The sequence below is a fragment of the Leptonotus elevatus genome, chromosome 1 (genome assembly GCF_054856555.1).
Source record: "Leptonotus elevatus isolate MCC_2025b chromosome 1, RoL_Lele_1.0, whole genome shotgun sequence".
In the NCBI taxonomy this organism is placed as follows: domain Eukaryota; kingdom Metazoa; phylum Chordata; class Actinopteri; order Syngnathiformes; family Syngnathidae; genus Leptonotus; species Leptonotus elevatus.
The window spans coordinates 32,911,805-32,924,004 of record NC_141239.1 but is presented as its reverse complement, the minus strand read 5'-3'; the positions used below and the strand labels follow the sequence as shown (position 1 = coordinate 32,924,004).

At 40.4% G+C, this 12,200-nt stretch overlaps 2 protein-coding genes across 6 annotated transcripts in view; one reads left to right on the top strand and one right to left on the bottom strand.

Annotated features, from left to right (window-relative positions):
• Positions 1-512, bottom strand: part of prkcab (protein kinase C, alpha, b) — a 118,560-nt gene extending 118,048 nt beyond the window's left edge. For both annotated transcript variants that reach the window (XM_086093281.1, XM_086093290.1), the window contains exons 1-2: positions 200-512; positions 94-125 (exon numbers count right to left, since the gene is read on the bottom strand). In XM_086093281.1, the coding sequence (XP_085949407.1) occupies positions 94-125; positions 200-369 (202 nt within the window). In that variant the 5' untranslated portion in view covers positions 370-512. The remainder of the gene's footprint in view (positions 1-93; positions 126-199) is intronic.
• Positions 513-1,155: 643 nt separating this feature from the next.
• Positions 1,156-12,200, top strand: part of cep112 (centrosomal protein 112) — a 182,646-nt gene continuing 171,601 nt past the window's right edge. For all 4 annotated transcript variants that reach the window (XR_015096919.1, XM_086093239.1, XM_086093230.1 and 1 more), the window contains exons 1-5: positions 1,156-1,239; positions 1,547-1,652; positions 1,870-2,060; positions 2,428-2,579; positions 10,539-10,626. Coding sequence is in view for 3 of the 4 variants with exons in the window: in XM_086093239.1 (XP_085949365.1) it covers positions 1,553-1,652; positions 1,870-2,060; positions 2,428-2,579; positions 10,539-10,626 (531 nt within the window). In the remaining variant the exon portion in view is untranslated. The remainder of the gene's footprint in view (positions 1,240-1,546; positions 1,653-1,869; positions 2,061-2,427; positions 2,580-10,538; positions 10,627-12,200) is intronic.

Below are 12,200 nucleotides of genomic sequence, written 5' to 3'. Positions count from 1 at the left end.
GCTTACTCCACTCAGCATTGTTAAATGAGCCACAAGGACATTTTGCCATAATGTTACGGTTGTTTCAAAATGAAACAAGTTTGCAAAGTTTACCTTGGCATTGGAACCCTTGTTTGCCGAATCCCCTGCAACGTAAACAAACAAGTCAGCGCAATGAGCCAAACTTCAGATTAAAGTTGAAGTTAAACTATAAACTCACCATATGAAGTCCGTACAGTGGCTGCAGAAGGTTGGCTGCTTGAAAAACCTGGCGGTAAATTTGTGGTTTTTAACTTCGTGCACGTTTTTCTGCCGCAAAGCACCCTTGCGGGCAAATCTGTTGCCAACCCCGGCCGAGTCGTTATAATGTAAAAGGTGGTGGTCAGCCATTATGGAGCAGGGGGATAAAATCAAAGTACGCGGCGTCAACTTGTGTTAAGTTATTGCCTCTTCACCGCGGTGAAGTGATGCTGTTCCTGCTGGAGCCCTCTTGACAGCTCGCACGCCTCCTCTGTCTGAGCCACACCAGCAAGCGCTTCTTTTTCATTCAGAATGACGCGAGCGGCGAGACGTTTAATGGCTATGGGATTTTAGATTATCCCATTGTTCAATCTATTACAACCCCGAGCCTCGGCGTAGATAAACATGCAGCGGGGGAAAAAATCAATCAATCAAAAACCCGAGCCACGGCGTAGATAAACATGCAGCGAAACAAAATGTCAATCTTTATTATATTATGCTAAATCAGCTCAAACAGCTGGAACAAACAAGAAATACAAACGGTACTTGAATGCAACATTTATCACAGCCGACATGGAGTGTGTCATGCAAGCTGCATGTATTTGGCGTCGCTATGTGGACATAATTTATACTGCATACAGTTTCCGTAAAATACAACTACACGAGCGGACTGCAAAACTTTGGTGGCCCCAATCATCTGCAAAATTGGCGAGTCCCGGTTGACCAAAGGGCAATACAGTAAACAAACTATGTATCTACAAACTGAAGTCACTAAAATGGCGCTCATCATCGTTACATAACTTTGCTTGTCTTCTAGACCTTGAGAAACCAAAATATAATTAAAGACGTACCAATAATAAAATCACGTGCATTTTTTTTGATAATGGGATATCTACCTCGTGTCAAATTGCAACTAGAGAAGAAGAAGGTTTCCATAACAACCGCCATGGAAACCGGAAGTGGCGTAAAGCGGTGACGCTGAGATTTTGAATCTAACTGGGCGCTGCAGCGCTTCTCAAGGTAATAAACAATTAAGCTAAACTAATTAATAAGATTAATTTTGTTGCGTGCGCGTTGTGCTCATTAACACGCGCTAAAAACGTGGATGTTGCATTGTAAGGAACAAAAATATTAGGCGAACTTGTACGCCGACTTCCTTTCAGTGTGCGACTGTGCGTGTTAGCCTGCAGACGCTTCAATGTTTTGTTTACTGTTAAGTCTCTTAGCTCCAATTAAGTCAAAATAACAGATTATATTAATTTAACGGGAGTTAACGTGCTATCAGTACCCCACAACTGGCGAACCTCATCTCTTTTGTAATTTTCAGGACATCATGAACAAAAATGAGGAGTCGTTGGAAAAGCTCAACACTGAATTGAACAATTTTGTTCTGGAGATGAAACCATATGTCCTCAAACACCCCAATAAGACTGGTAAGAACTTTTACTCAATGTGTTTTGTTATAACATATTTGCTGTTATTGGCATTTGGCAGCATGTCTTACAAGTAGCACGGCACTCGCTAGTGAGGACATATGTTTACATTATCGTTATTGTTTGCAGTGGTGTATAAATGCAATTAAAAAGCCAATATTCCATTGCGTCACCTTTTAACAGTTTTACAATTCACCCTCTCTTCCTTTGACAACAGAGCGCCAACACTGTGCCCTGTGGATAAAGAAGCTGTGCGACCCAGCAACATGTGGCTCAAGTCTTGCGGGTCATAAGAACCGCAATCTGCATGCCCGTTTGCTTCTTCACATGCTCAAAAGAGGCGTCCTGGAAGGCCCGTTTGCCAGTAAACCGCAACTTGGGAGCCTCAAGACCCTTCCCACTTACATGGTAGTAGCTGTTTTATCTAATTCAGGGGTGCTCAAGTTCAGTCCTCGAGAGCCCCTATCCAGCCTGTTTTCCATGTTTCCCTCCTGCAGCACAGCTGAATTTAATGATCAGCTAATCAGCAAGCTTTGCAGATGCCTGATAACGATCCTGATCATGAATCAGGTGTGTTAGTGGAGAGAAACATGGGAAACAGGCTGGATAGAGGCTCTCGAGGACCGAACTTGAGCACCCCTGATCTAATTGTTAAGATCTTTCGTAATGAAGCACGTATATTAAACTTTCAGTGTTGAAACTTAATGACAAATCCTGACTGACTCACCGAAAAGTCCTAAATGGGATGTCTTTTTTTTCCTTCTGTATATTTTAGTCCATTTACTTTGATGAGCCACTGATTGGTCGGTTACTGGACCACAGCAAAGTAACGTTGCCTGACTGGGTGACGGGAGAGCTGGATGGATGCGCCGAGGACAATTTGCTTAAGGACAGAATCACTTCCACGCCAAACACTGGTTTTGCCAGGTACTATTTTTCTGTATATTATCCATGTTTCAATCATTCACTGCTGTGGACGTTTTCGTTCATAAATTGTCGTACAAATGTTTACTGCTACTGACATACAGTGTATTACTGGCGCCAGGTGGAAGGAATCCTTGTATCTAAAGAATCACCGCTTTTTTCACCAAAAGCGCCCTATTTGTTCAACCATTAACATTACAACACTTTAGATTTGGCAGTAATTTGTTAAAAAAAAAAACACCCACATGTGTCGTGTACTGAAGAATAGTATAGATTTCTAATATGACATATATTAAGTTATGACAGGAGGTTCTGACGCCAGCCAACGGGTTGGTGTGGAAGAGGGTCTCGCCCAGCATGTCTGTGAAATTCAGATTAACTGATCCCTGTAGATGGCAGTATTGCATCACTGGATTTGAGATCAGCACAGCTTTTGAGTAGAAAAATATCGGGGGTGAATCTTGGCTTGTGGGAGAGAAATGCCAAAAAATTGGACTTTGGACAACTTCATGCATATCACACATGAACACAGTATGTATAATGGTATGAACAGAGTATTTATTGTGGTTGACAGTGTGTTACAATAGTGACAAAATATGACGTTTTATTAAGAGAATGTTGAAAACTGCGTAAAGAAAGCTCAACATGTGGCATGTCAGCTTCGCTCATGCCGTGTTCTACTCTATTTGAACATAATTCATTCCTGTGAAGTGTTGAAAGTCCGATTTGTTCAACCTCCCCAAAAATGTTTCCTGTAGAAAATAATGTAAATGCAATTAATCCGCTCCCAAAACAGAACAATTCCATTAATTTATTTCTAATTTGATCAATTTCTATTTATGTAAAAACATGTACACCCCGTACAGTATTTAAACAATAAAAATACCTTACTTTGTTCTTATGGTGTGATGGCATCAGTTGATGAAAAATTCACTCTCAAATGTACGTAGTCTGTTTTAAATTCCTCATTATTGCTATGTTAATGCATGCCTAAGTTCAGTGCTGAGTTTGTTTTACATTGGGCATATTAGGTCCTTGCGTGTGCTGTTTAACGTCAGGCACATTGTTGAAGAGCTAAGGGGGTCCTCGCGCCAGTATTTATAAAAGTAGTCGCAGTAGATGCAACTGCACAATTATCTCTTTCCTTAAATCCACGGTGGTTCATAGCACTTTCTGTTTTTTTTCCTTGCTGCCACTGGCGCTGTTGTCTTTCTTTGGGCACATGGCAAAGAAAATTGTCGCGGAAAAATCAAAATGCACTTGTGAATGTACGGAGCACCTCCGGAAGTGTTCACGCTCTGACTCGACATGAGTATTGCATCGTCTCGACTACGTGACGTGAGCATTCGGCATCGCTCAGCTTCACTCTGCTACCTGTTCAAGGTACATTTGGCTTTGCTTGGGTGTTCAAACTCATCTCAGATTTTTTGGCCAAAGTCAAATTTGTACAAGTTCCGAGACGTTCAAACTCCAAGGTTCTACTGTTTATCTAAATCATTATTTTGCCATCAAAAAGCCTGTCTCAATCTTGTTTTTGTTTTTGAGGTGTCGCAAAAGCATCAGTTGTTTCTTTAATTTTCTCTGCTTTTGGTCCAAAACGGGTGTTTTGGGTGAAAGCTTACAGTGGACAGAGGAAGTGTTCGTGGATGCCGAAAAATATGGTCATTTTTAGAGCAAAACATTAATGAATTCATGAAACATTCAATATTATAAAACAAACAACAGTACTGGAAATATTTGGAAAATGATTTTAAAAAAGTATTACTATGCAATATTATTAAAACGGCCTTGTCCCTAAAATACACCTTTGCCCCAAGCGATGTACAGTCCTGCTCACCATTATTGGCACCCATGAAAGTAAAGTACATAATGTGGGATATCTTCTGAAAAAAATTAATCAAGTAAATAATTTTATTTTTTATAGAGAACTTGTGTTTTATCCGAAAGATCAAATGATTAAAAAACAATTTCAAACAGTAAACAATGGGCGGAAAAAATGGAAAACTTAAAATGTGCTCCGTCACTAGTGTATTGGCACCCTTTCCTGTAAATCACTATGGAAACACATTGTGACTCACCTTCGGTAAATCACAAATTAGATTTCCCTGTTCTAAATTGTCTGTGCCCAATTGACATGAATTAACCCATGAATGATGACTTTGATGTTTTAAAGCCACCTGTTATCCCCTTTTCCTTTGTCAAAATCGTGAAAACAAGGGAGCAGTCTGAGGACATCAGAAGTGCAATTGTTCACAAACACAAGACCTCCAAAGGGTATCGAGCCATCTCCAAAGATTGTGTTAGCCCTGTTTCAGTTAGTGCGTCATGTTATTAAGAAGTTTGATGAGCATGGAACTGCCAAGAACCTCCACGGACGTGGGGAGAAGAGAGAAATTGATGACAGAAATCTTCAACAGTTGGTGCAAATGGTGGGAAAAAAACACCACGTTAAACATCCAATGACCCGAAAGCCAACCTGGAACAGTTTGGGATCACGGTTTCGCCACACACTGAACCAAAAACAGGGCTTCATGGGCGAAGACCATTCCTGAGACAGACATAAATAAAATAATGGCTAACCTTTGCCAAGGAGTACCTGGACAAACCACAATTCTTTTGGGAAAATGTTCTGTGGACGGATGAAACAAAAATCGAGCCTTTCGGCAATGCACGCCAACAGTTTGTTTGCAGGCAGCGCAATTTGCTTCCAACGAAAAGAGCACCCTCACTACAGTTAAGCATGGTGGAGGATCCATAATTCTGTGGGGCTGCCTTGCTGAATCTGGTACTGGAGGCCTCGATCACATCACAGGAATCATGAAATCTGAGAATTATCAAGACATTCTAGGGGGACATGTTAGACAACTTGGTTTGAGTCCAAGGTCGTGGGTCCTCCAGCAAGACAAAGACCCAAAGCACACATGCATGGTTAAAAAAGAGAAAATACTGTTTTGAAATGGCCAGCAATGACTCCTGATCTCAATCCGATTGAAAATCTTTCATATGAGCCGAAATGTGCCATTGGCAAAAGAAAAGTGCAAACATTCAAGATCTTGAACAATTTGCAAAGGAAGAGTGGAGGAAAATACCAGCGGAGAAGTGCAAGAAGCTTGGAGATGGCTACAAGACATATTTGGAAGCTGTCATCACTGCCAAAGGGTGTGCAACCAAATATTAAAGAGGGCTGCCATTATTGCTGCACGTGCTGCGTTTTCTACTTCTTTGGAATTACATTATGTAAGTTGAAAAACAATTTCCTTTGTTGAATTACTTTGGACATCCAATTAAAAGGTCCTGATGATATAAATTTGGTACTTTTCCATTTATTTACGAAGATATTGTAGAGATCATGCAAAAAATGAAGGGGTGCCAATAACAGTGAGCAGGATTGTAAAATTGTGTAAATAAATGCCCCTTGTCTTGCCTCTACTGTACATCTCCTGCCTATGACGCTTTCAATATTTACTGAAGCATTTGGTTTTAATGCCCCTTTATCTGCGTGAAAACATTGAACTTGGCAGCAAAGCCAGACATGCATGGCTTATTTAGAGATAGCCTTCGTACAGTATTTGCTCAGTGGCGCCCTATCTGAAGAGTGGAAGGCATTGCCTGCTCCTTGCATCAGTCTGCAGGAGCTATCCATTTGGACTTTTCAAAGAGGCAGCACTTCAAAACAGCAGGAGAGCACGAGGAGCCGCTCATCTATCTCATTTCTCCTTTTTTTTTTGTGCTATCCATCTTTCTGTTCCACTCCTCCCTGCGCTTTTGCACTTGAGGAGAAGGCAGAAGAACAACTTGTTTGCTCACTCTCTCATGTGATGTGAGCTTTTTAATTCCATTTTATTTCGTGCCCTCATTGGGGTCCTGAGTGAACTCGCTCTTATCCCAGCCAACTTGTCAGCCAATCGCAAGGCATACAGTATGTAGACCAGAGCCAGAGGTCACCAACCTTTTTGAAATAGAGAGATACTTCTTGGCTACTGATTAGTGCGAAGGGCTGCTAATTTGACACATACTTCTAAAGTAACACGTTTACTCAAATTAGCTTTAATAATATTAGTATGTGTTATTGTTAATAATTATATTTATCTTTGTGAAGGACCCATTTATTTAAATAGTTTCGCATTAGTTAGCAAACAGAAAAATGTCACATGCAACACTATTTTCACAAATCTATGCTAGTGTTAGAATTTTTTAAATGTCTTACAAACGCTCCTAGAAAGTCACAATGTCCTATCACAGATGAGCTATTTTAAGTACAGCCCCGTTGACTACTCATGTGTACCCCGTGGGCACCATGTTGGTGAACCCTGATATAGTTAAACAACAATTCACACTCACATTCACAGCTATGGGCAATTTAGAGTCTGAAATTAATGTACATTTTTGGGGGAATGTGGGACGTGGTGAACAACAAGCAGCAGTCTAATAATTTGTTTCATTTTTGGGCTGTTTATTGCTACTCCCAGTTGGGACAGCAATAAACAGTATGGAGGAAGTAACCGTACAACAGAGCATTACATATTATATAGTCCACTAGCTTCATGCTAACAGCATGCAATGCAAAATGTCATTGACAGGCTTGTGAATTGCATCAATGTCTCTCTGTTATAACTCTTTATCAATTCTCACAGGCATATTTACTTTATCCTCTTCAAGAAGTCTGTATTATGCCGCTTACTTACTAAACCTCTTCTTTGTATGTCTGTATTCTACTGCACAAGGAAGGAGCTCTTTTTCCACAATGAATTATGAAGCACAGTTTAATTCTTTACATACTGTTAAATTATGTTTTTACTATATTGCTGGCCCAAATTTGGCCACTTTAATATATATATATATATTTTTATATATCGATACTATTGGTCATTCCCCATGTGCAGATATTGTTGTTGTTTTTCAAATTATTGAGCAATATAAAGTGTTGAAAGATTCTTGCTGTCTTTGATAATGCAATGTTAATGGCTCAACAAACATGGCATAAACTACCAGGTGAATGTTTTGTGGTCTACCTATTTCCATAAATGGGTCTTTGCGTGAGCAATTTTGAAATTCTTCTCTGTGATTAAACACTAGAGCTAATTTCCTTACTTAACATCCCAACTCTGTGTTTCTCTAGTTTTGACCAGCACACAGCGGCTCCACACACGAATTGAGAAAAGTTAGGCTTATTGATGAAGCGTTACTGTCTGTCTTTTTACATCTTGTAAAGGTTTGAGATCATTTGAGCACGCGTGGGCTCTGTTAATACAAAATGAAATGATGTCAATGTTCTTGGGACACCCTGTATAATTATTGAATGACTGGTTGGATTCTCTGAAACCAATCACCAGAAACCTCATTACACTGTACAGCAGTCGAGCAATCCTAAAAGCAACCACAAGATGGAGTCAGTGACCAATATGTAATCTCGGTGCAAGCGTAGGAATGTTGTAGAAACAAATGCACCATCCTAAACAGCTTAGGCGATTAGTGTCGTCTGATCACTATTCGATGATGTCACATTCTGTTTAGACAAGGGAGGCGATGTTTGAAAGAAAGAAAACCTGCCGTGTCCAAGCTCATTTTGAGCGGCTTGCTTGCAGTGTCAAGTTCACTGCTGAAGTTGAGTTGATAGCTCCTCTCTTGGGCCTCCCTTTTATGTCCTTCTTCTCCCCCGTGCGTCTGTCGGACTCCTGTCTCCCATTTGTGTGCTTTTCATCCACATGTGAGAACTTTTAACCCTTCACCTCATTTCTCTTGCTCCTCCTTACGTTTTTCTGCGACACTCGGCTCGTCCTTGCGGTGGCAGAAGTCGTCACTGATGTCATTAGAAAACCCCTGACGCCTCTCGCTCCCTCACTATCGTGCCCTTAAGGGGTGCACGTTTTGGGAGTAGAAGGGTTGTTTGCGTCCCAAGGTCAGACTGATTTCCTGGTGCTGCCCCGAGGCTGGCTGTGCACCTGGAGGTCAGGCCTTTGCACTGATGTCAGGCTGCTTTAATCAGGCGAGCTGCAGCTTCTGAGGCTCTTCATGGTGTTCTCATTTTCCTGCGTGTGTGTGTGTGTTACTCTGGCCTGACTTGCCACCGCTTTGATCTCCGTGCCTCAGACTCCAGACACATCTGATTCAATTATCCTCATCCACCTGTTGACTTAGAGGCCCGAGATTGCGAAGCTCGACACCCGCCCGCACCCCCCCGAGTCAAAGTTTCACGGCTGTATGTGCTTATGCACGACTCATGCTGCAGCTCAGACATACCAGAATGTGAGCCAGCATACGGTGAGACATTTTAATGCCAGCGTTTCATCATGAAAACCATTGAAGCAATATGAAGTCATTAACAACTTTTTTTTCTTTGCATTTCAGTTAGGGTTGGGCGATAAGGCCTTGAAGTAAAATATATTTTTCTGACAAAAAAAATCGGATTTTAAAGATCCTGCAACATGAAGTCAGAGATTTGTTTCGAAGTTAGAAGATAATTGCTGAAAACATACTGAGAACAATGGAGTCCTCAATTGTGGTAATTCACATTAAACATTTTTTTGGGTGCCATTTCGGTTTTCCTGGGGGAGTTCATGGCTGAAACGTGGCCCAATGATGCAACCCTCCCAGCATGAGTCACCATCTTCACTACTCTATAAGAACTTGGGCGCCTTTGTTATTATTGTGTTGCTCGCTATGCTTACACCCCGAAAATATATCTTTCTTCTGGATAGTCCACTGACGTGACTACGTTAGAGTGCCTTGTTGTTGGCCATGACTGTGCATATGTCACGGGGAGAAGGCGAAAGAATGAGGAGATGAAAAAAAAATCGATGTGACAGTTGGCGTGTACACAGTGGGGCTTGTGCTGGTGTGGCTCGTTTAGAGTGCCTCGTTGTTGCGATGATCCAGCGGGATATATTCTAGCTACTGGAACTTGCAGTTCAAACGTGTAGTTATGTGTAGCCATAAAAAAAGACGCTGGTAGCTGTAGTAGTGATATTTTATATATGTCAGTTTAAGATAAATAAATAAATAAATACAAATAATTTATGCATTAATTTATGCAACACTTCTCTGCGTGGTGTCAAATTAAGAAAATAATTCTTTGCACTTTACATGGACTGTATTGTATTCTTTCTGTCATCACTTATTCAGATAAGCAAATGGCAAAAAAAAAAACATTGACATTATTCAAAGCAAGTTTTGCTCTTTTCCCACTTTTTGTGATTTGCTTTATTTCTTCAGACGCCAAACATGATTTAAAGTTTTTTCTTTAGTGTTACATAGCGTTACTTTACAAAGAAATAATACATTTACAATCTGGTGGCTTTTTATTGTGGGCAGCTATGGCATACTTGTGTAATGATCATGCTGTCTAATTAGCATTTTCATTTGCCAGATATGTGACGTTGATGGATTATCTTGGCAAAAGAGAAGTGCTCACTAATACAGATTTGGACAGATATGTGATCAATATTTGAGAGAAGCAGGCCTTCTGTGTGTATGCTGTAGAAACAGTCTTTGGTCTTTGTGTTCCAGATCATTAAAAATGGGAGCAAAAAACCAAAATGTTGCATCTATATTTTTGCGCAGGATGAGAGTATTATTTCTGAATTCTCTTTTTCATTGCACACTTTTCCCAGTGTCTTCTGTCAGCCTAAAGTGAACCATGAGTGCCGATATGAGCATGTGCGTCTGAGCATAATTAGGTTCTACATTGCTTGTTTGAACCATGATTGATATGAAGAGGCACTGATTGAGGTGTGTGACATTGAAAAGGCTGATGTATGGAAACAGGCTGATGTAAAGCTGCGCTGTTTGTCCAAATGGGATGAGATGCAAACCACCAAGTATGCAACCAGTGCCAGATGTTGATGTGTATACAAAGCGAGGCAGGCTGCCAACGCGCGTGCAAGACCATAAACTGAAGCTTTGTCGTTTGACTTTGTCCTCCTTTTTTTGGTCACTTTTTCCCATGAATCGCCTCTATTGCAGGGCCAGCCATCTGAATGAGAAGAAGACCCCAGGAGGCGCGACCGCCTCCAGCCCACTCAAGCCCTCACCCAGACATGAAGCCAGAGCGGTGAGTTCATTCAGTCACTGGCATCATCGTTTTGCAGCGTAGGGGTTGCAGATTTATACGTCCCTGCGAGGGATTTGTGATGACACGTTGAATTATTTGCAGCAAACCTGCTAGTGCCAACACAAATAGTCGCCACAATGATTGGCTTTCTTCCTTAATGTGGGCTGAAGGGACATTTTGGAAAGCCCACAACTGTTTCCCACTAAGATCCAGGAAATTCCCTCACTGTATTCTGTGCAGACAAGAGTACCGTAAATATATATTTTTTTACCTGAAAACTAGGGGTTGAAATCTCTCTCACGATTCAATTCGATTTTTGGGTCTGCGATTTCGATTCTGAATCAATTTTTTATTCAAAATGATTTATGATTTGATTGACAATGATTTATGCTTCAATCTATAGATGTGCAAAAAATCATCACGATCTACTCCAGTCTTGTTTGCAAGACAGAATGACAAATGGAGACATTAAAAGTTCTTCTTTTTTTTCTTTTCAACATTTATTAAGTTTTGAATTGTAAGGAAAGTGCCATTTTCCACAAACAAACAGTGAGTGTGACCACAACTGCTGCTACTCTATGTAGCTACCTATAACATGTATTGCCTTTATATATACATACATACATACACACGTACACAGTGGTGCTCAAAAGTTTGTTGAACCTCTTGAGCAATTTGGATTTTCCAGTTGTTTCAACCTGATTTTTGCTGTTCAATCTGAACCATTACATTTTATATGAAATAACAGGTGTAGGGTTAGCATTTAAATGCCTTGTTCTTTTTTTAAAATCAATTGTGTAGTCAAAACTAAATTAAAAAGAGTTTTTGGTCAATTCATGTAGATGAAAAACGTAAGTGAACCCTGAGCTGCTTTGCTTAAAACAAGCAGTCAAGTCGGATCAGGTAGGACAAATTGGTAGCTAAACTAACCACTGAAATGGACCAATGAAATAAGAGGTTTAGTGAATAAATTGTGAATCACTGACTGAAACAGAGACAAAACCACGTCACTTTAGTCTTACCCAGGTGAACCCATACAGGTCAGTCATGCTGAAAGGAAGAGAAATCTCAGGGGACCTCAGGAAGTGAGTAGTGACAGCACATCTGTCTGGGGAATGCTATAAAGTCATCTACAAAAAATTGAGCTTCATCATTCCATGGTAAAGCAGATCATCTGCAACTAGAGAACACAGAAAATTACTACAATCCAGCCTAGAAGTGGATGACTTTTTAAAATATCAGCAAGAACCACAAGAAAAATTATAATTCAGGTAAAAAAACAACTTGAACATCACATCAAGGGATTTGCGGGCCTCTTTTGCTGCAGGCGACATAATGCTGCACAACTTCCACAGAATTTTACGACACAATTCAAGTGTCTAAGACGGTTAATAGATTTGGTCTTTATTTGATTAATAATGTGTAAAAATAACAGAAGACGTAAAGGCAATAGTATCGATTCCTTAAAAAAATAAAAAAAATAAAAAAATGGAAATTTACCTTATTTGGACATATGTAAAGGGTTTCTGCTTGACAGCGACGTTATATTCTCAACAGGCCTTAAGGGATTAATA